Source organism: Penicillium arizonense (assembly GCF_001773325.1).
Source record: "Penicillium arizonense strain CBS 141311 chromosome Unknown PENARI_contig086, whole genome shotgun sequence".
In the NCBI taxonomy this organism is placed as follows: domain Eukaryota; kingdom Fungi; phylum Ascomycota; class Eurotiomycetes; order Eurotiales; family Aspergillaceae; genus Penicillium; species Penicillium arizonense.
This window is the reverse complement of record NW_019173363.1, coordinates 1-18,853: the sequence shown is the minus strand read 5'-3', so window position 1 is coordinate 18,853 and position 18,853 is coordinate 1. Positions and strand designations below refer to the sequence as shown.

Here is an 18,853-nt window from a genome sequence, read left to right as displayed (position 1 = left end):
GGCATATTTCCCCATGGCGGATGCGCCTATCATCGCTTGACACGGCCGCGGATCGTTGGCCCCATCTACGACCGAGCAAAATTCGATGAACCAATTAGAATGGCGTCCCCAGAAGTGGAAACATCTTTATAACCCCCGAAAGCCGATCCATACGCACCGTCAACAGTTTTGCAACGGCCTTCGTGCTCCGCGGATCGATATCGTCGGCCCTCCCTGGCCAAAAAAGAACAGCTTATGTATACGGTTTCACGTGAGGGCATTTCAACTAGTTGGGCTTGATGAGCCGACCAGCGTAAGAAGGCTATCCTAGCTGCACATACTGTAAAAATCGACCATTTTTTAACCTCATCCAGTATTATTTCGCGCTGGCATTGCGTTAATACTGTTTCTAATGTCCACGTTACAGAACTATAAACGAGCGATCCCGTCCGATACCAAGTTCACGCACGTGACCGTTATCGCACCATTATCGCCCTTGGGTCCCTTTTTTCGCTCATAACAATTAACAAAGTAATAAACCTACGTCGATTTGCTATTAGAACCTTGATAATAGTTATGAGGTTCCTTAACCGGCGACACGTTTGGCCCACAACCAGCTGCTGTCAACCGAGTTCTCCGATTCATCCGCACGCTGCCAAGCCCGAGCGACTTTAAATCCAATTTCATGTTCTTTCCACCTGATCTCTGCAATCTCTTTCTCGATACTCAAGACGGCCTTCTTTACCTCGGCTTTGACCGCCGCATCATAGGAAATGACATCAGGTTGGATGACCTGGGTCAACTCGTAGATAACAGTCTCTAGGTTGACCCTACGCCGTCGAAGGTCACCCTTTTTGGCATCTAGTAAAGCAATTCGATTCGCTGTAGCCTGCTGCCCGATAGGTTCAGCAGATAGGCCCGCCAGCTGCTTCGAACGACGCTGCTTAGATGGAAGAGGTTTGCGAACTGGCATTTTGGTGCCGTCAGGAATGCGGCGTGTACGAGACATGTGACAGCTCTCTGCCGTAGATTGAGCATCGAATTTGAGGGTATCTCGCGCCCTATGAGTCTGGCTAGCCCCCTCCGTTGCGGTGTTGTCGGTGCTGCTTGATCGACTCATTGGCTGGTCAAGGGTCATCATGTCCGCAGTTGGATCCCTAGTGTTTTGGTGCTGGTGCTGCTGCTGGAGAGGCGCACGTAATCCACCAGTCTGATGCCTTGTGGTGTCCGATAGCGGCAGTTGTGGTTTTGGACCCCCCCCTGAGATCGTCGTCGTCACCGTTGGAATGAATCCAATGGCTGCAGCATGGGATGTGACCATGGCACAAGAGCGCTCTTCAACGAACTGGAACTCAGGTGAAGATGGGTTGAGTCTTTGTTGAGGTGGCAAGGAAGGCGTAGACTTTAAACCCTTGCTAAGCCGGTTGCACGCCCTGTTCAGCTGCTGTTTTGGACGGGATTGTCCGTTCACCCCATTACAAATGTTCGAGGAAATCGATCCGGTGGATTTTCGGAAGGAAATGTTCGTTTGGTTCACGTGAATCTTTTTGGCACCAGCCTCAATAGTAGGCTCGCCTGAGTAATTATCCCAGCTCTTGGACAGGTTGTAATTGACGAGGATGATAATTTTATTCGCTGGTTTCGAAGCATATCCCGTTGCTGCGGGCAGGGCGTTGTGCGAATCTTTGCGCCCCGGGAAAGGAAAACAGGCACTCCCGCCAATATGGAACATACTGACCCTGCTTCGACTGTCCGTGACGTCCAACTTGGGCGAATAAAGCGGAGAATCATCCAAGTGTCTTCACGTTATGCCATCGCATGCTATAAGAGACGCAGGTTTATGCAACGACCGATCACCGTGCAGCGAAGGTTGATTTTCGACAGGGGGATAGTCGTCCTTAGCTCCCAAGTTAACGACTAACGTGGAGTTCCCTTTAGAAAGATGGCAAGAGAGATAGAGCGGAATTTTGGAGCACACATAGGTTCGCATGTAGTATTTAAACGCAGAACAAACAAGGAGATATAAATATAGGCAGAGGAAGTTTTGCGCAATCAGGCATCGGTAGGACGTAAGTCCAGGGTCAAGCAAGGATCGCTGATTGTCATGACCCCTTTTCCTGGAACTCATTTGGTGACGGCCCGAGTCACGGGCAGCATCTACTAGTTTATGGCCCTAATGTTAACTATAGAAGTTAACACCTCTGATACGGAGCAAAAGTGGAGATCTTTCCCCCCAGTAGAGAGTGTGCTAAATGGGCGTCGAAGAGCAAGAGAAATAAGGCCGCATTAGTACTCTGGCGATCAGGAAAAGCCCTTCTGGTTCCATGGAACCGGTCCATTCACTCTAGGGAACACCCGAAGCGGTGTTTACGAGCAGTCTTCGCGTTTTAGTTGGATCGCTTGCGAGAACGATAATGATTAACTAAGTGATTGTGTGATTTAACTAGCTACATTACATTTGGCTTTGAAGGATTTGCTTCAATGAGCGGGCGGGCATATGTTCTTGACGTCGATCAGGGGTTCGTGGGCATATTTATGATCTGTGTCTTTGTGTGGAGCTAAGTGGGCATCATGTCGGCCAATCGGTCTCAACGCACGGACTACCTCTCTACCTATTTTTTCTCCTGTTGAATTTCTCATTTCCTGGATTGGGGCTTGCGTGAATCTCGGTCTCCCACTGACCTTAACGCTCCGGTAGATCCACCGCTCATCGTCTGCCTGTACGTCTTCATTCGGGACGCACGGGGAATATTAGTCCACTGTGGGTTCACCGCGACTTGAAAACAAACGGCCGGTTATGTTTCCACATATTACTCAGGCCTCCATGATAGCAGGTTCGATGAAACTTTTCCCGATCACGGATCCTATCAGCTTTTTCTTCCCACCATCAGGCTACTGTCACGGCGAGGAGGGCCAGCCCGATTCTGATGCCGACACCGAGATCATGACTACAGGGGAGTCAGAGGTTTTTAGAGACTTTGATCGACGAAAGCTACCTTGACCAAGCTAACGGAGTTGCAGACGTGAAGACCGGGGACTACTATGCCGCCCCGTAACGCAGTGCCGCTCTCCTGACTGAGTCACTTCGTTCCGTCAGGGTCTTGTCGTCTACAGTCAACTCTCGCTTATGGCACGCCCAGACCTAGCACACATCGGGTTATGGCACCAAATTCTCGTGGACGGATCCACTTTTACCCCTTTTACCATATAGATAGACCACTTTCAGTCGCGACCCAGTGATCTTTTGAAGTATTTTGAGTCTCTAAAATGACATAGATCAACGACGATTTTTCGAAGATTGGCGCTATCCGAAGCTGGTAAGTCGAATTTTTGCTTTTGACGTGTATTCCCTCCATGATTTGAGCCTCTTTTGAGATGATAGCTGCACGTAACGCTCCGTATAAAGTAGTTGTGTCTGACGCAGGGATGATGTGGACTGGAATATCACAGGCGCAAGTGCCTACCAGTTCATTCCTAGATTGGCCCGAGAAGGTACAGTGACTGTCTGAAACCTCCACGACGCACAAATCCTTATCAAGAACCAAGGTAGGGACCGGGTAATAACGATAAATTCGACCCAAGGAGGCGTCGAAACCTGTGCATCTCTGCGGCTCCATCTCCTTCTCATCTATAGAATTTAAGCTCCGCTTGGGTTCTAGTAGTGCCGTTCCGTCGTCTCTCAGAGACGTTGTGATAAGAGGCTTGCAGAGAGGCATGCCTTTACCATCCATAGTGAGAGTCGAAAGACCGCTAGTGAGAGCCATACTCGCCGTCCATCTCCGAGCTACTAGTTGATATAGTGAGCAGAGTAGGAGATGTCAGCCCCAAATATAAGATACGAGAATGAGTTTGAAGGTGGACAAATGAGGCAGCGTGTCTGGGCGATATTTCCGCACCAAACTGACAAAATTAAATGGTAGATTGGTATGGGGTAGGCTTAAGCGATCTAGCGGGTGAGTAAAGAACGAAACAGTCGAGTGATGGGGGGTTCCCTTGCTGCTCCGGTGCCATGCGGTGTGCATGTTCGGTGGGGCACCACGGTGGCAGATTTCCTTCCCAGGAACAAGGGGGCGCCACCGACGTTATTAGCTACAAATCACCACCATCCTTATGCCACTAAATTTCGGCGAATCATCCACTCAGTTGTAGGAGGTTCTTTCGAAGGTTGGAGGCTGGAGGCGTCAGATGTATTGGAGTACAAGCAAATACACGCTTCAAAACACAACGTAATTAAGTAAGAAACAATAGACGTCCGCCTGGCAAGGGTATTCCGGAAAGGTTCCCAACGAAGATTATAGTGTCTTGGCTTTGGGGCTGGAGAATCAATTGAAGAGTGTAGGTGGTCGCACCAGTTTCGGGACGTATTGTAGCTAAAACACGAAATGCAATACTCACAGTATAGTAGTGTACTGTAAGGAATTTTCGTCCCTTGATTTTTAAATAGCCTATCTATAAAAAGTCGTTTTGTGAATTCAAAAGAACTTATGTATCCTCCAACCCTGACCCCCTCGCGCCCCCACCCCCCACCAACCGCTGGGATACATAGTAGCGAGTTAATTCCTTCAGTGGGCTAATCACTACAATATATACAATAGCCCGATGTACCATCTTCTGTAGTAAGATGACACATTTCGGTATACATTGTGTCATCGGCGTCTAAACTGAGCATACAGTACTCGTTCAGAGTTATTTACTGGACATTTTGGCTTTACTTGTTGTTATTAATTATTTTCTCCTTTTATCTCCTGTACTACTACCTAGCAGAAAGCGTAGTTACACATTCCAGGAATAGCAAATACTTGGAGCGTAGTCGCTATCATTAAACTGACGCGACGATACAAAAGCTCAAAATGGAGTCTTACGGTCCGTGTCGATGCCGTGGTCCGTTTTGATGGGCATCAGACTGGTTCCAATTCTTGTGTCCCGGTCCGAGTGAACTGTTTCACACTTGCAAGGATTTGTCCCGAAAAGGGAATGCTGGCCACAACGCGCAATTATCAATCTCTACTGTAGGATTCTCACCCTCGGCTCACCCAGCCATTTCTCCCTGTGCCATTTCTCACAATACAAGAAGTGAGTAATTGTGTTAAAGTAACAGAGCTTGAAGGGTTTCAGAAATAGCCGGGTGAGTACTAAAAGGCGCTCCACGCCCCCCAAATTTATATTAGCAGGATCTTGTCCAAATACTACTCCCTACAAGCTCATGAATCGCCATATCGGTTCATTTCGAGCCTACTCGGTTTTCACTGCACATTCAATATCATTATGGCTAGAATTTGCGAGTCTCGCGTGGGGAAGAAATACCTTCGACAGAAGCGAGATCGACGCAAGCTAAATCTAGAGAAAAGTCGCACGAGTACAGCAAACTTTGCGGAGCAGATGTATGCCTGGGTATCCGAATCCGAGAGCCAGGGAAAGTGTTTCTTTTCTCGGCGGATACATCGGGATTTTGGTCATTTCTTGCTCCTCAATTAGTATGTTCCTCCAAAGCTAATTTCTGCCCCATAAGCTCACGTTACCAGAAGTGAAGTCTTACTATCCAGCCCCAGTTCAGAGAACTGAGATGAATCTCTAGATGCTGAGGAGTCTTGCTGGACTCCCCAAGCATTGGCTTCTGTCAATGCCCCTCTACAGCGCGGGAGCTGAACCCAATAGCAGCCAAGGTTCTTCGAGAGGCCGTATTCCCGGTCGACTAGATAGCTCCGCAGGAAAGCTTTGGAACGTAATGAAACCGTCCGTGCGTCCGCTGTGATTATATGTGCTCTCAAGTATGATGAAAATAACGTAACCATCATTCTTTTAACGTTTTGTGTTGTCCGTAAAGGCCATAGTCCGTTTCAATTGCCTTTTTTTTTTTTTTTTGTAACGTTTATAAGTACCCTACATATGAGGCCTAGATGCAATACGATATGCAATAATACGGAATGCTTTAGGGCTGATAACGCACGGTCATTCCACCGAACTTCACCTCAAACCTTTAGCTTAGGGCCTTATGACCCCTCCCAAGGTGACATTATGTGAATTTTTGTTGAAGAGGTTGCATCACTGTCCACCTTGAGAGACAAACGATCACCCTAAGTTCGATTTTGAAAAGGTCCACCACCTATTGGGCCGATTTAGTGCCATGTTCTGACTGTCGCCAGTTAATAAACCTTATGCTGAATGAATCCTTGCACCGCTCCGGATACAGATGTCTCATTTAGGTCTAGTGAGACCAGGCCTGTCTGTCAGGGGATACGGATATGATAAGAATCCAACTTCTTTTCACCAGTCTCGCACTCGGGCCCAGAAGCTGGTCTTGCATTACCACTGAGAGTGGTGCCGTCCTAAAAAGAAGACAGGACACCCCTGAGCTTGCATATGGTCTGGCATCGCATCGTGCGAGATGCAGCGAAGCGGTAGTGGACCAGCGACACAGACAATCAAGTAGACTTTGGACAGAGCTCGCTCAAAGTCGAGAGGCCTCGTAAAGACCCGAACTCGCTAAGACTTGAAGACATAACCTGAGCTGCAGACCGACCTTGTTCAGGCCCAGCCACGAATAATCTTGAGTGGAGCTGTTCTTCGAGACATGGGCATACTCCTGGGAGAAATGCGGGTTATCTGGAGGGAATTGGTAATTTGCTGGTGGCCACGGACGGACCTCGTTGAGCCTCTGCCACGATTCATGGTCAGGTGCGCTGAACCCCATTTTATTACTCTAATGCTGTGGTTATCTGCTATCTTGGGTGTGCATATAAATGTTACATTACAGTGGGGCAATAGCTATGGTACTGCCTCTTAGCATTCACTGGTGAAGAAATATATATTAAAACCCGACACATCTTCCGCATTCGAAGAAGGTCTCTGAACTCTGACAGACGAAAGGGGTCAAAGAAAGAATAACCAAAAACTAAAAGAAAGAAAAACTAACCAAAATACCTAAATGATGTTTACAAGTTTTAATGTTGAGTCGACGTAGGGCCAAACTTCAACGAGGTTCGCGGATCGGCGCAAGCGACCATGACCCACACCTCAATACAACCAACACTAAACCGAGGCTGGGAAAAAGTAGCTCATCAGTCCTAGGGATGAGATTGTAGGCACACTTGGGTGATTGAACGTTGGGCCGCTCATAGATGAGGTGGTCAAAACAAGAAACATGAGCCTGTCATTGCTGATTGAATATCTCCAATGCACTATAAAACCTCAATTTAAGAGGGCCATGATGGATTCAATGGATTCAACAGTCAGCCAACGTTTCTTGATCGACTCAGCATCCCTTTTTCTCAACACGACTCTTGCTCGTCTCTCTCGCTGAGCATCTCAAGGCATCAGAAATGTCGATCCAAATAGTTGCGTTAAAAAGAAGACATGGGTTTCAACAGGCCTCATACTTCCGACATAGCACTGACTATGCTCAGTATATCTAGAAGGTACCAGCCTTTGCTCTTAACGTTAATTAATGCAGAGGCAAAAGAATCCATCATTCCTATAAAGACAATAGAGGTGATCTGGAAGGGCCGTAGATATATACAATGGCTACCTAAATATACACAAGCCGACATTGACGCATCAAACATCCAAACCTGCAGCTACAACAGACAGCCCAACAAGCAGAAACATTTCCACTTTTCTTGCGCCCACACCATTCTCGTCATCGTCTGCGCCGGCAGAAGCGCTCGCAGAGGCACTCGAACTAGAAGTCTCGACAGGTCCGTCACAGTGCCAGTGGTCTTTATGCGGCTCGAAACCCACAGATTCCGTAGGACTGGGCAACGTGGGGGTAACAGTGGCCGATGTAGTCGATGTAGCGGCCGAGGTGGTGGTCGCCTCAACTTCACTTGCTGTTGATGAACCCAGAGCAGTAGTAGTCGAGGCCGGGCCGTCACAGTGCCTAGGTCAAAAGCGTCACTAGAGTCACCTTGCGCGACGAAAGTAGTAAGTCAAAACATACCAATGGTCTCCGTGTGGTTCACAGCCGATTGAAGCACTGGGAGATGGACCCGGGTCTTGGGCCAAGACGGCCGATGATAGTAGGGCTGTGATAGCAAGGAACTTGTAAAACGATCCTATTTTGACAGAAGTAAAAGAGATACGAAGAGAGAATACTAGAGCTTGAATCATTCCAAGAAAACAGAAAATGGGTCAGCACCGCTTTATAGCCATAACATCGGGGTCAATCTCGCAGACCGTGCTTTCCGACGCCAAGAAGAGAGGAAGTCTTGGTGCCCCAAAGGTTCTCATCCAGTCTTGGCGCTGTTACTATTGCAACTAGGATCAGCTTTTGCTTGAGCGGGACGCGTACTTGGACGAGCATTGGGATAGCGATTAAAAGTATGAAAATATCGGCGGAGATGGAGATGCAGCCTTGGATGATCTCGTAGTATTGGTAGGATGGACATTGATAGTTGTCCGTTGGGACAGCCCAGTATTGTGTTATTGGGCGGCAGGTGAGGAAGAGGGATAGTTCTGTAGCGACAAACCCAATGGTGACATAGATGGCGATATAATTAATCCACTTTCTTGCTTCAGTCCCTCACTGCTTGATGTTAGTGGGAGTGCTATGAAATGGGACTTGGTGACATGCGTGATACGGGCATAGATCACCAACATGCATGCCTTGAGACCCCAGACGCAGAGAATAAACAAACGCTCCGAGACGAAAACCCATTTGCTGCCACTCGCTCGGCCTTGTTCTGGGGGGTCATGTGTAGTCTGTCCTTATCGGTCATCAAGTTGGATCCTCCACCAGAAGCAACTTGATTTAGAGCAACACATAGTAGCGTGTACCAGACCATCGCGAACATCATAAGATAGTCATCGACTTGGAGGTTACGATTGCCTAAACGTCGAATACGGGCGGTACTATCAAGGGACTTGGGTTAGTGCATGGCCTGAGCGATGCATACTCACAATCGCAGGACGGCGCCCAAGACGCCGAGAGCCTATAGAGCCCATGTTTTTTCGCGGGCGAACTTCACCGCAAAGTCACCACCTAGACCAGACATTGCCTGTGGCCTGTTCAAAGGATTAACGAGGGAGGAATGCGACACACCCACATTTTATAAAATCGGCCGGGGAGATTAGCTGCTATGTATAAAAGATTTTCCGATAGGTGCTTCATCGGCCGACGATCACGACAGCAGGGGGAGGTGTTTTTTTGAAAGGGGGGGATAGAGTTCAAGCCCCAAAATGTATGTGATAGTTACAATTGGAATGGAGAGGTGTAAGAATTGTAGAGGATAAAGACTTATCACTGGCAAACAAGATAGATCTCCGGTGACAGAGCACAACCAACAGGTTTCAATCTTCTGCGGGTGCCATGGATCAGAATTGGTTGGGAACTTGATTTGATTGCGCTGCTCTGATTTGTACCTGACAGTGTTTTCTGGTCCACTTACTCCCGAACCGAAACGAGCTTCAGCTGTGCTCCGGTGTCACTCCCATCCCACATAGGTTTGACCATGTTAGTGCCTAATGGAGCATGGTCAAAAGGTCCATGCGCCCAAAACAAGGCCGTCGCAAATCAAGCCTGATGAAAAAGCGACCGAATATAGCAAGATGTGCGATGCTGATGTTTGTGTGGGCATACGCCTTCAGGAAACCGGCCAAGTATAAGTATTTATCTTATCAGCGGATGCTTCGGGATTTTGGACTTTCCTTGGTTCGCAATTAGTATGGTTCCAAATATGCTTCTGATGAGAAGACGACTTACTATCAAGAACTCCTATTATCCAGCCTCAAAGCAAGTAAACGACCAGGATCTCCCGTTGATAAAGAGATACGGGAGAAACATACATGAAGTCGTAGGATCAAAGTGGCACTTTCGCCAGATAGAGCCTTTGCAATTAATGATTCTTTTTTAAAATAGTTCAGTTTACTGAGCGTAAAGCACGATGAGATGCGGTTCTGGAGTCATATCGGTCCGAGGATCAGGATAATCAAGCCAATGGGGTGGGCTTATCGCGTGTGTAATTCACCGTAGAGAAGTCGATTTCTATATGTATGAATAAGCCCATTCATGACTTGAGGTGAAGCTCTCATGAAGGTTGAAGAATTCTCCACGCTTCAATATAGAGAACTGTTATTGGCCAACAAGCTGCAAGAAGAGGGCTTGGGCTGGAGGCCTGGGAAATATGGCAGAAAAGTGGACATGCCGCAGACCCGTCGAGGAAGACATCTAACTTGGGGTGAGCAGGGTGAAATAAATTCACGCGGTTGAATTGGGGGGTGCCTGGGTAGTAGGAAACGCGCGCACTTGATTTGGAGTGGAGACTGTTGACTGACCAATAATATTCAATAAAAACCCAACTTTCTTCACTGTGTTTTAACACGAAAATGAGTCTAAATGAATCCGTTTATTATTCTTTTCGGCCATAGACTTAGGTTTAGTCACCTGCCGGAACCTTGCTTGCGTGTTGACCCTCAAGTCGATAATGTTTCGTGGAAAGCATCGTTGAGCCAACTGCCAAATAACCGTTGCATTTTATCATTAACATCATTTCTCTCTTCAAACGGTGTATTTACACCATAAGTTACCCAGTTAATCACTTCTTCTTTCTGTTGCCCGCACTTATTGCCCGCATGTTTATTCGTATTCCTAATATTGATGACCCATTCCAGCTTGCCGCTTTCAATCTCGCAGGAGAATAACGTTCCTGGATCATATTCGACCCCGGGATCCATTGAATGGTTCTCAGGCACCCTATTAGTCTCTTCTAGGAGTCAAATCATAGTTCCCAGAGTATACGAAAGGGCTAACGGTAGGTTCCATGACATATGTTGACTGAGTTTGACTAAACTGTCTAATGCTGCGAATTTTTAACCCATTGCGGACTTGATACGCATGTAGATGCCTCAGGAGACAGGCTGAAGAAAGTCCTCAATTGAGCGTTGTTAAAGTCGAGCAAGGTAGTAATGTAAGTCCTATTTATTCGACACTATGCTTCATGTGAATCCGCGGGAGACGTGGGAAAGTTTGATGGCTCTAAATCAAGATTCTTCTTTCCAGCCTCAGGGGAACTCTCGCAGATGCGGTTCTCGGAATTTATTATCATGCCGAATCTTCTCAGATTTCCGTCGGTTTGTATGAAAGCCAACGTCTCTATTTTGATCAAGCACGGAAGTCTCTAATGTAACATAAGATTGACCTAAATTGAGTCAAGCGATTCAGTTGGCTCGCCCTTCTCTCCTGGTGTTCTTGTTGGTTCTGAAAGCTTTGCGGCTTGGGGCGGGCTGGACCAATTCGTAAACGCCACATTTCACGTCTGTGCAAAACACCTTGAAATCTTGAATAACCCTATGTGGGTATTCGTCATGCAAAAAAAAAACGAGGATGAAGGTCATGTATTGTTCATCCTTCGCTTTCTTCCGCGGGGCCTGACTATGGGCCTTTGTGCGAGGACCTGTCGGAGAACGGGGTCGTCTCTGTTCTTGTCGACGTGATGTACATGGACATGTCTGCGCGAATGTGATTGTGAGATTCGGCCCATGTTATATACAGGAGGCTCGGAAGTGTACTAACGTTGAAGATTGTCGGGTCGCGGGTATTTGTATTGCTGGTCCGGACAGAAAGGGCAGGCGTAGCCCGGCGAGCTGTGGACGAGACCGTGGCGCACCATTTCGTTTTTGCGTTTGAAGCCTTTTCCGCCGTGGGCGCGCGGACATCCACCTACTGGACAGAAGTACGGGCGGTCTTGGGAGTGCACATTTGCGTGAGAGCTACTGTTTCGTTAGGTGGGGGTTTTCATGGAGTCGTTGCTTTGACTTACTTGAGCAGATACTGAGTTTTGAATGGCTCAGCAGCACACCCGGGAATCGTGCACTGGTGATTACCCACGGATATCTCGTTGGCCCGGGAAGTGGACGAAGCAAGCGAGACACGATCTCCCATGCTGGCGCCAGCGTGTTCCGTGCGCGTCGAATAACCGGTGGCCGGGATTTTGACAGGCGCTGGGGGAGCCTTGTACGGGTTCTGGACTAACATCATATCAAACTGGGAGTATCCACGCCAGAAGGACGCCCGCGAGGCTAGAGGAGAGTTGGTGGAGGCGTCCTTCACACTCAACGGCGAGATCTGAGAGTAAGGACTTGTGGGGATAGAGTAATTCCCCGGGTATGGTCGGTCGAATGAGGAGCTGTTCCCTGAAGTTGTTGATTCGGGGCATGAGGAGAAAGGGTAGGGTGATGACATTGTGTTGACTGGCGGTGGGCCGAAATCTGACAATACGCTGAGGGCTTCGCAGATAGACGGCAGGGGCTGGCTGTTGTCGTTGCTCTGTGGGTGTTTCGCCAGGATGGTTCCATGGGGTGGTTGGATAAGTTGTAGTGAGGGCAAGGTGAGTCGAGACTTGAGTTCCGGGAAGGTTTTGTTGGAACTATGGAAGCAAGATGAAACTTTTGAGCTTGCGTTACTGAGGGCTTGATCGTGGCTTCTGGCTTGACCATGGATTCTCGTTGGCGGCAGCTCCATCTTGATATAGCTCTGTATTGGTGCTAATCCAGATGTCAGTTGGGAAGGTATCGTCTCGATCTTCTCATTTTCCGAGGCTGGGATTGCCTCCGGTTCCTTTGGCCGATGCCCCGGAGAAATAGTTGGAAATGGAGGTGACGTTTCCAAATTACTATTACCAAAGTTAGGCGGTGGCTTTTGTTTCTTGCCAGGCAATGGCTCAAGAGGAGAAGCCCTTGCCGTCGCAGCAACCTCGGGCTGGTTCGGTGCTAGAAACCTCATCAGCACTCGGTCGCCCTCATCGGCTGAGTTTTGTGGTTCCGGTTCGTTGGGCTTATGGGGTGGACCCGCTAATTCGACGTCTATTTCAGGGTCGGACTTCTTGGGGACAAATGGTGGTGGTGACGATTTGTCCTCTTCGTAGTTGACCTTTGTCGCCTCCATGGGCGGACACTGATTATAGGCGTCATCTGAACGATACATAGAGGGCCCATAAATTAAGTGGCAGGTTTATGAGCATCTCGCCTTCTATCGGAAGTTGATTTTGACAGATTGAGTTGATGATCAAACATCAGATTTGGTGACTGCCTGTAAGACGGTTAGAAGGCTTTACGTAATCGTGACACTTCCGGAGGTTGGATTCGCGTTAGGTATGCACAGGATATCATGATAATGGCATGCAGACGAGTAGACTAATACAATGCGACTACCCGTGGTTCTGCTGCACAGTGTCGAGAGATAGATGCGGGGTTGCCAGGTCTGGATGACTCTTAAGATAAAATAACACATGACGAGGAATAAAGCAAGGAAGCCACGAAGCCACAAAGCAAAAACAGGAAGAAGAGAAAGACATAAGAGCAATGCTGCAATTTGCCCCAAGGCCCAAGGCTTTCGAGATCTGCACAATTGCACTTAAGCGAATCTGGACGGCGAGTGATGGGTCCTGGGGTTGGGGCTCAAAAGTTCATATCAGGAACTTGTCATCTGCAGATGAATGATATCACCCAATCTTGGAAGCGTGCATGTAACACGTACAGTCCATGGAGGAGGAAGAAAAGAAAGGAAAGCTAGGCGCCGAGTCTCAGGTTCAAGATGGCCTGAGGGAAAGAGGAGCGGAGTAATCCGTCCAAAGAAATTCAGGGGTACATTGACTGGACATGAGCATTTGGCCCCTTTTATCCGCGACCCGCCCCGCACCATCATCATTACATAATATTCTGCCGGTCAAAAACCTCATGTATTATATTCAATATGGCGTATACCAACTGTCAGACTCAATAATTGCTTCTACTCTATGAGGCATCGTCTCGGATAGATATTCTAAATGACTTATCTCCGATTCATCCCATGCCTGCTGGGCAGTCGCTACCAAAACCTCCTTGGTTAGACCATTACCGCATATTAGATCTGGACGAAGCCCATATATCTTCGCTTTTAGCAAAGCCAAGAGACTTTCAATCCGCTTTAAACCAGGATAACAAGGAGGCTATTCCATGTCCTGAATTTCCATCTCAACTAAAGCGTCTCGGATGACAGACGCGGAATGTGTCTGAGCATTGTCATGCTGAAAGATACCATCCTGGTTTACTATCAAATTAGGTAGGATTTGGCGGCATAATTGTTCAATAACAAGGCCCCCATTCTCTCTTATCACAAAGGCAATATCTTTCTATTAATCAAAACACTTACAGTCTTCAGCATCCGCTTATTGCTGCATCCTGTTCCACCAGCAGCTTGGTCGGGTTAGCGCGACTTGCCATCGTCTCCGCATGCACTTTTTTATCCTAACAAAGAGTGAGATTTAGAAGGGTAATAAAATTAGGTCCTCATTTGATGATAGTTGATTGCAGTGATCTCTCATTCTTGCATAATCCAAACTAATCGTTTTGATTGACATCAGGTAATTGGTAATCGTTCATATATAACGTGGCTAGCAGGACCACAGAATGATCTAATCGCAATTTTGCATTGAAATGTTATCCCCGACGGCTTGATTGATGGAGAAGCTTGTCTCGGACTTGTGTAAGACTCACTCTGTTTGACCAACTGACGTGGTATGAGATGAGCCATACAATGCATCAACTTAAAACCTACTCTGTTCCAACAAAAATTACATAATCTGATACAAATTCAAAATATTCTAAGAGACGCAAAAATAATGCATTCTAAAAAACACTTTGCGATGAAAAAAGTATTACCTAGATAATGCCTTTCCTATAGGCATTCCCCGCTGTCACCAAGCGGGGCACACATCGCTAGTTGGTAAGATTTTTGTCGATTTCTCGCGGCAAGGAAGGAAGCACTACCAATAAGTCATTCGTCTCACAGAGCCACGGTCACAAAACGGAGGAAGATCGGCGGGCGATCATCCTTGTCGTAGGCAGCTGAGAGCCTAGATTCTTGGCCCCTTGTCAGATGTCCCCATTTGTATAGCCCTTCTGACGGAGCATAAAGACACAGGGTTTCGGTGAAGGAATAATCGATGGTTCTTTCATGGCAGAGATATGCGAGCTTAAGGCTGCTAACGGCCGCATCGAAGTTGAATTGGAACGCACTCGTTCTCGGCTAGATGACTCTCTTCGCGAAAGTCATACGCTCCGGGCTGAAGCCAACCACCTCCGCCACGATATGGAGATTCTTGAGTCGCAAAACGAGATACTGCGTGATAAGCTGGTAGAGACGAGAAGAGGCATCGCTGGAGTAATGCAGACACTGAGTTCGTTGCAATCAGAGGGAATGGAAACCACACTTGATGACATGAACGACAGCCAATCATCAGCCATTGGCAACCATGCAGTGTCAAGCGAGATCTAAAATTGACAGAAAAGCACAAGGTTGAAGCAGCTGGAGTACGCTGAAAGCTCACCCAATATTCTAGTCCTCATGTTGCGGATCGCAAAGGGTGTACACGGCCAGTGATAAGCGCGGATAGTTGATATCCAGCTTTCCAGATTTAAGCTGGTGCACAACTTCTAGCAATGCATATGTATGAAAAGGTTCTGAGCGAGAGATTAGCAAAGTGGATAATAAGAGCTTGAGCAGGGTGGCTGAGAAACATAATGTATCGAAATATCACTAAGAATTCCTACAAACAATTTTGCTGGAGGGGCATCTGCTGCATTGCAACTTCAAAATGACTCTTTCTTCTGCACTAGATGGGCTGGATCCCCTACATGGATACACGTACTAAAAGCGAAGCATAGTTAACAGTCCAAAGATGGCGCGAGCCAGGTAAACTAGGAATTAAAGCTATCATAGCATTTAAAATACACAAGCGTATTAGGAATCGTCCAATAGTATACCGAATGAAAAACTTCTATTTCGTCCTGAATCTAGGTTTTATTCCAAAAGTCACTGGCCTTAAATGTATCAATCGTGGTAACTCCTCCGGCGTAAAAAGTCGACTTTGCAGCCAGTCGTCCGAACCCTCATTAAACTATAGAAATTGGTCTAGTGATCACACAATTTGGACGACACATCGCTTAGCCGTTGTCGGGGCTCCATTGTACTCTTGGTTCCTGCTGAGCCTGTCGCTTGAATTGGATATATTCAGTAAAGTACAACGTAATTCATGCGTGATATTACTGGTAATAATATGAGGCTGGCCTGTTCATGCTGTGAAAAGGTAGTGTGCATCCACATGCATCTTTGTGCGGGCTAATTGCTCGCGTCCCCGACAGTACAGTCGAAGGGCAGATGTTTAGTGCGTTCGCGCTAACGCTCCACGGAGTCCTGCATATAAAGTGGTCCTCAATCTTTTGAGTTCGTGATTCTCGTTCCGACGCACTTGCTTTGTATGAGCCCTGCTCTGTTTCAGATCTTACGCTTAGGCCTCTCCCTATGCCAATATAATGCCAGATTCTCGGCAGGTCACCGCTGATACTTTTCTCATCCCTTCTGCGACTCATTGATTCACTGTTGATTGAGAGAAACAAAAGTTCGAACATGGCAAAGAATCCCAAGCCTCCTCAGGATGACGCAGACCTCAGGTCTGACGGAGTATAGCGGCGTGCTGCATCGTCATTTTATTCCGTTTGCTCTACCGGTTCTGAGACCAAGGATAGACGAAAGTCACGCAAACCAGAGACGAAATCACACAGAGATTCGGTACGCCAATGCTCACCTTTTTGGATCGTACTGCGCTATGGCCAGAACAGCCCCGGTGACACCCCTTTCATTTGAATGTACTCTTTACTGACCGTGCTAGACATCCTCGATTACGAAGAAGCCCAAAAGGAAAAACGACAAAGCGACGCATAGAAAGTGTCTCCGGGTGATGAGCAATATTGAGGAGGAGTTTCAAGAGGTGCTTGGGGAAAGAGATGGAGAGAACCACGGCCTTTCCCAGTTGCTGGACCAGATCAAAGCCGAGAAAGCGCAAAAGTCTTCGGAATTGCAAATCGCTGTCACGGCAAGGGTTACCGCATTAGCCGAGCATCAGAAGCTCCAGCGTGGGATTTGCCAATTGCAGCAGCAGCTGGAGTCCACGAACACCGCGCTGCAAGATCAGGTCCCGTGGAATGATATACAGCTGGTGTTGGATCAGGCACACGCAGAGCTGGTATCCGCGACCACTCGATTCTGGAGCGCAATCGACGCACTCCAGAACAGACGACTGGCATCCTATTTGCCAGGCTCCGGAATGATCCAGGAAGAATGGCCCGATCAGGGCGGCGCGGGTACGCTTGGCCACGATATGCTCCCCAGCATCTCCCAATCGAACAATGACAATGTCCCGCTTGGTACTCAACATGAACTACCTACGACCAACTGAGATGAATCTTTTGTCTGACAATTAGGGTGCGTTGGTCTGAGTAGGTCCTCACTCGTTTCCTGCAGAAGACAGCCTTTGCAATGTAGTCGACGCGCAGATAGTTCGTGAAGAAGCATTTTGCTACGTTCTGATTATATATGTCCCGTGCCAAACCGTGTGTATTCTATTAATTATCCTCAAGGGCAGGGCTAGGTGGTTTCGTAACTTGAGCACGCGCAAGCACCTGCGCCTCGGTACAGTATTCAGCATCACACCGCTCAAGGCCGAGACGCTCAGATACGCTTTAGATGAGAGAAAAGACCTTGTCACGCTGGCCTGTGGATTTGTTACTCACGTGGTCTCCCCATGGCGTAAAGGAAACGTATTTCTAATAGTCCGATCGGAATATCGCTAATATCTGTGCTATGGGTTTCGTGGAGAATCCCACGCTTCTCTTGCGCATTATAGTTATTCTTTCTTCTCCGCCTGCAGCCAAAGCTTGCCGTAGTATCCTGGTCCAGCCCAATTACAAATAGCAATTGCTCGTTGAGTGCGATATCGCAAGTCGATAGATGTGGCACTACTGTGCGAGTATCAACTGCTAAGGATGGCACCTTGTTACATGGCGTATGATTCTAGAGCACTGCTGTAGGTTTAGCCTTCTTGGGAATTTCCTCACTTATACAGACCGAGTACAAGCATAGTGGGCCAGGCAATACAAATCAGCTGCAATGATGGAACTAATCAAATATTTAATCTACTCGGTAACACATAGTGGCTCGCGACTATAGCCCGTCGGTTCAGAAGAGCCATTTCGGCACAGTTCATAAACCAGCCATACTTTTCCGTCTGCACAGCTTAGGGAAGCACTGGTAAAATACAAACACCCCATGCAACGACAAACGATCCATCGCTCGCCATGGCATTAGCTTGGCATTGAGTCAATCGAGGCTTGTCCAGTGACCGTCCAATCCATCATCGATGATGAGCGTGTTCATATTCTATTGGTTAAGCTCGTGGGCATACTTCAAGTCCAACACAGACTGATATCTTGCTCTGATGTACATGGTTGGGTATCCAAGTAAAGCTTGAACTGCATCACTGCTGCCGACGCAGGGATCGCCCGATCTTCTGGACCTCTGTAGTTTTGCTTGGACCCTGCCTAGTCACCTTCTGGATCTCAGTTTCGACGATCGCCAATCGACCAAAAACGTCGGTCAGATCGTTGCGAATGGTTTCATTCCAGGTGGCTTGGTCATGCGATGAGCGCTCAATAGACCTGCGGAGACGGTTAGCGCTTTACAATGTCACTCAAGATGGACCAGAACTGACCGCATCCGGTTATCTAGTCTGGATGTTGTTAGCAAGCTCATCGTAAATTATGTCCTTGACAGGATTGTACTTACTCCGTCAGACATTTAAGAGCAACCGTATTGCTGTCTCCGGAAAGCTGAGTCTGCCCGCGCGTTTCCAAGTCGGTTACGTGTCCAAACACAGTCTTCCGCTGTCGTACAGCTTCTTGCTCGGTCTCGTCAGCTGAGGTGCTATTGTCCTGGTCGCCAGAGTCGTGTTCCTCCTGAAAAGTTGACTCGTCCACTGTGGTATCGCCTGTAGCGGACCTGGATGGACTACCAGTATCTTCAGACTCAGAGGACGACAAGGACAATGCACGTTGCAATCGGCTTCGA

At 47.8% G+C, this 18,853-nt stretch overlaps 8 protein-coding genes across 8 annotated transcripts; 4 read left to right on the top strand and 4 right to left on the bottom strand.

The window, feature by feature from the left end:
* Positions 1 to 565: 565 nt before the first annotated feature.
* Positions 566 to 1,711, bottom strand: PENARI_c086G08514 (uncharacterized protein; the record flags this gene model as incomplete). The annotated part of the gene is made up of 1 exon (XM_022637745.1): positions 566 to 1,711. The coding sequence occupies one exon, from the start codon at positions 1,709 to 1,711 to the stop codon at positions 566 to 568; it is 1,146 nt and encodes a 381-aa protein (XP_022482401.1).
* A 1,092-nt stretch (positions 1,712 to 2,803) lies between these two features.
* Positions 2,804 to 3,006, top strand: PENARI_c086G12198 (uncharacterized protein; the record flags this gene model as incomplete). The annotated part of the gene is made up of 2 exons (XM_022637746.1): positions 2,804 to 2,944; positions 3,001 to 3,006. 2 exons carry the CDS (start codon positions 2,804 to 2,806, stop codon positions 3,004 to 3,006), a joined length of 147 nt encoding a protein of 48 aa, XP_022482399.1.
* Positions 3,007 to 3,179: 173 nt separating this feature from the next.
* Positions 3,180 to 3,743, bottom strand: PENARI_c086G03113 (uncharacterized protein; the record flags this gene model as incomplete). Its single annotated transcript, XM_022637740.1, has 1 exon — positions 3,180 to 3,743. The coding sequence occupies one exon, from the start codon at positions 3,741 to 3,743 to the stop codon at positions 3,180 to 3,182; it is 564 nt and encodes a 187-aa protein (XP_022482400.1).
* Positions 3,744 to 5,244: 1,501 nt separating this feature from the next.
* PENARI_c086G03704 (uncharacterized protein) lies at positions 5,245 to 5,507 on the top strand (the record flags this gene model as incomplete). The annotated part of the gene is made up of 2 exons (XM_022637741.1): positions 5,245 to 5,370; positions 5,502 to 5,507. 2 exons carry the CDS (start codon positions 5,245 to 5,247, stop codon positions 5,505 to 5,507), a joined length of 132 nt encoding a protein of 43 aa, XP_022482405.1.
* A 2,026-nt stretch (positions 5,508 to 7,533) lies between these two features.
* Positions 7,534 to 12,895, bottom strand: PENARI_c086G04173 (uncharacterized protein; the record flags this gene model as incomplete). Its single annotated transcript, XM_022637742.1, has 8 exons — positions 7,534 to 7,855; positions 7,916 to 8,069; positions 8,152 to 8,479; positions 8,613 to 8,826; positions 8,875 to 8,906; positions 11,580 to 11,685; positions 11,733 to 12,456; positions 12,586 to 12,895. The coding sequence occupies 8 exons, from the start codon at positions 12,893 to 12,895 to the stop codon at positions 7,534 to 7,536; spliced, it is 2,190 nt and encodes a 729-aa protein (XP_022482398.1).
* Positions 12,896 to 14,905: 2,010 nt separating this feature from the next.
* PENARI_c086G07561 (uncharacterized protein) lies at positions 14,906 to 15,226 on the top strand (the record flags this gene model as incomplete). The annotated part of the gene is made up of 1 exon (XM_022637744.1): positions 14,906 to 15,226. One exon carries the CDS (start codon positions 14,906 to 14,908, stop codon positions 15,224 to 15,226), a length of 321 nt encoding a protein of 106 aa, XP_022482403.1.
* A 1,131-nt stretch (positions 15,227 to 16,357) lies between these two features.
* On the top strand, positions 16,358 to 17,186 carry PENARI_c086G05527 (uncharacterized protein; the record flags this gene model as incomplete). Its single annotated transcript, XM_022637743.1, has 2 exons — positions 16,358 to 16,411; positions 16,620 to 17,186. 2 exons carry the CDS (start codon positions 16,358 to 16,360, stop codon positions 17,184 to 17,186), a joined length of 621 nt encoding a protein of 206 aa, XP_022482404.1.
* A 1,077-nt stretch (positions 17,187 to 18,263) lies between these two features.
* Positions 18,264 to 18,783, bottom strand: PENARI_c086G01896 (uncharacterized protein; the record flags this gene model as incomplete). Its single annotated transcript, XM_022637739.1, has 3 exons — positions 18,264 to 18,444; positions 18,498 to 18,515; positions 18,572 to 18,783. Coding segments are annotated over 3 exons (411 nt in total), but the record flags the coding sequence as incomplete, so codon positions are not given.
* Positions 18,784 to 18,853: the final 70 nt, after the last annotated feature.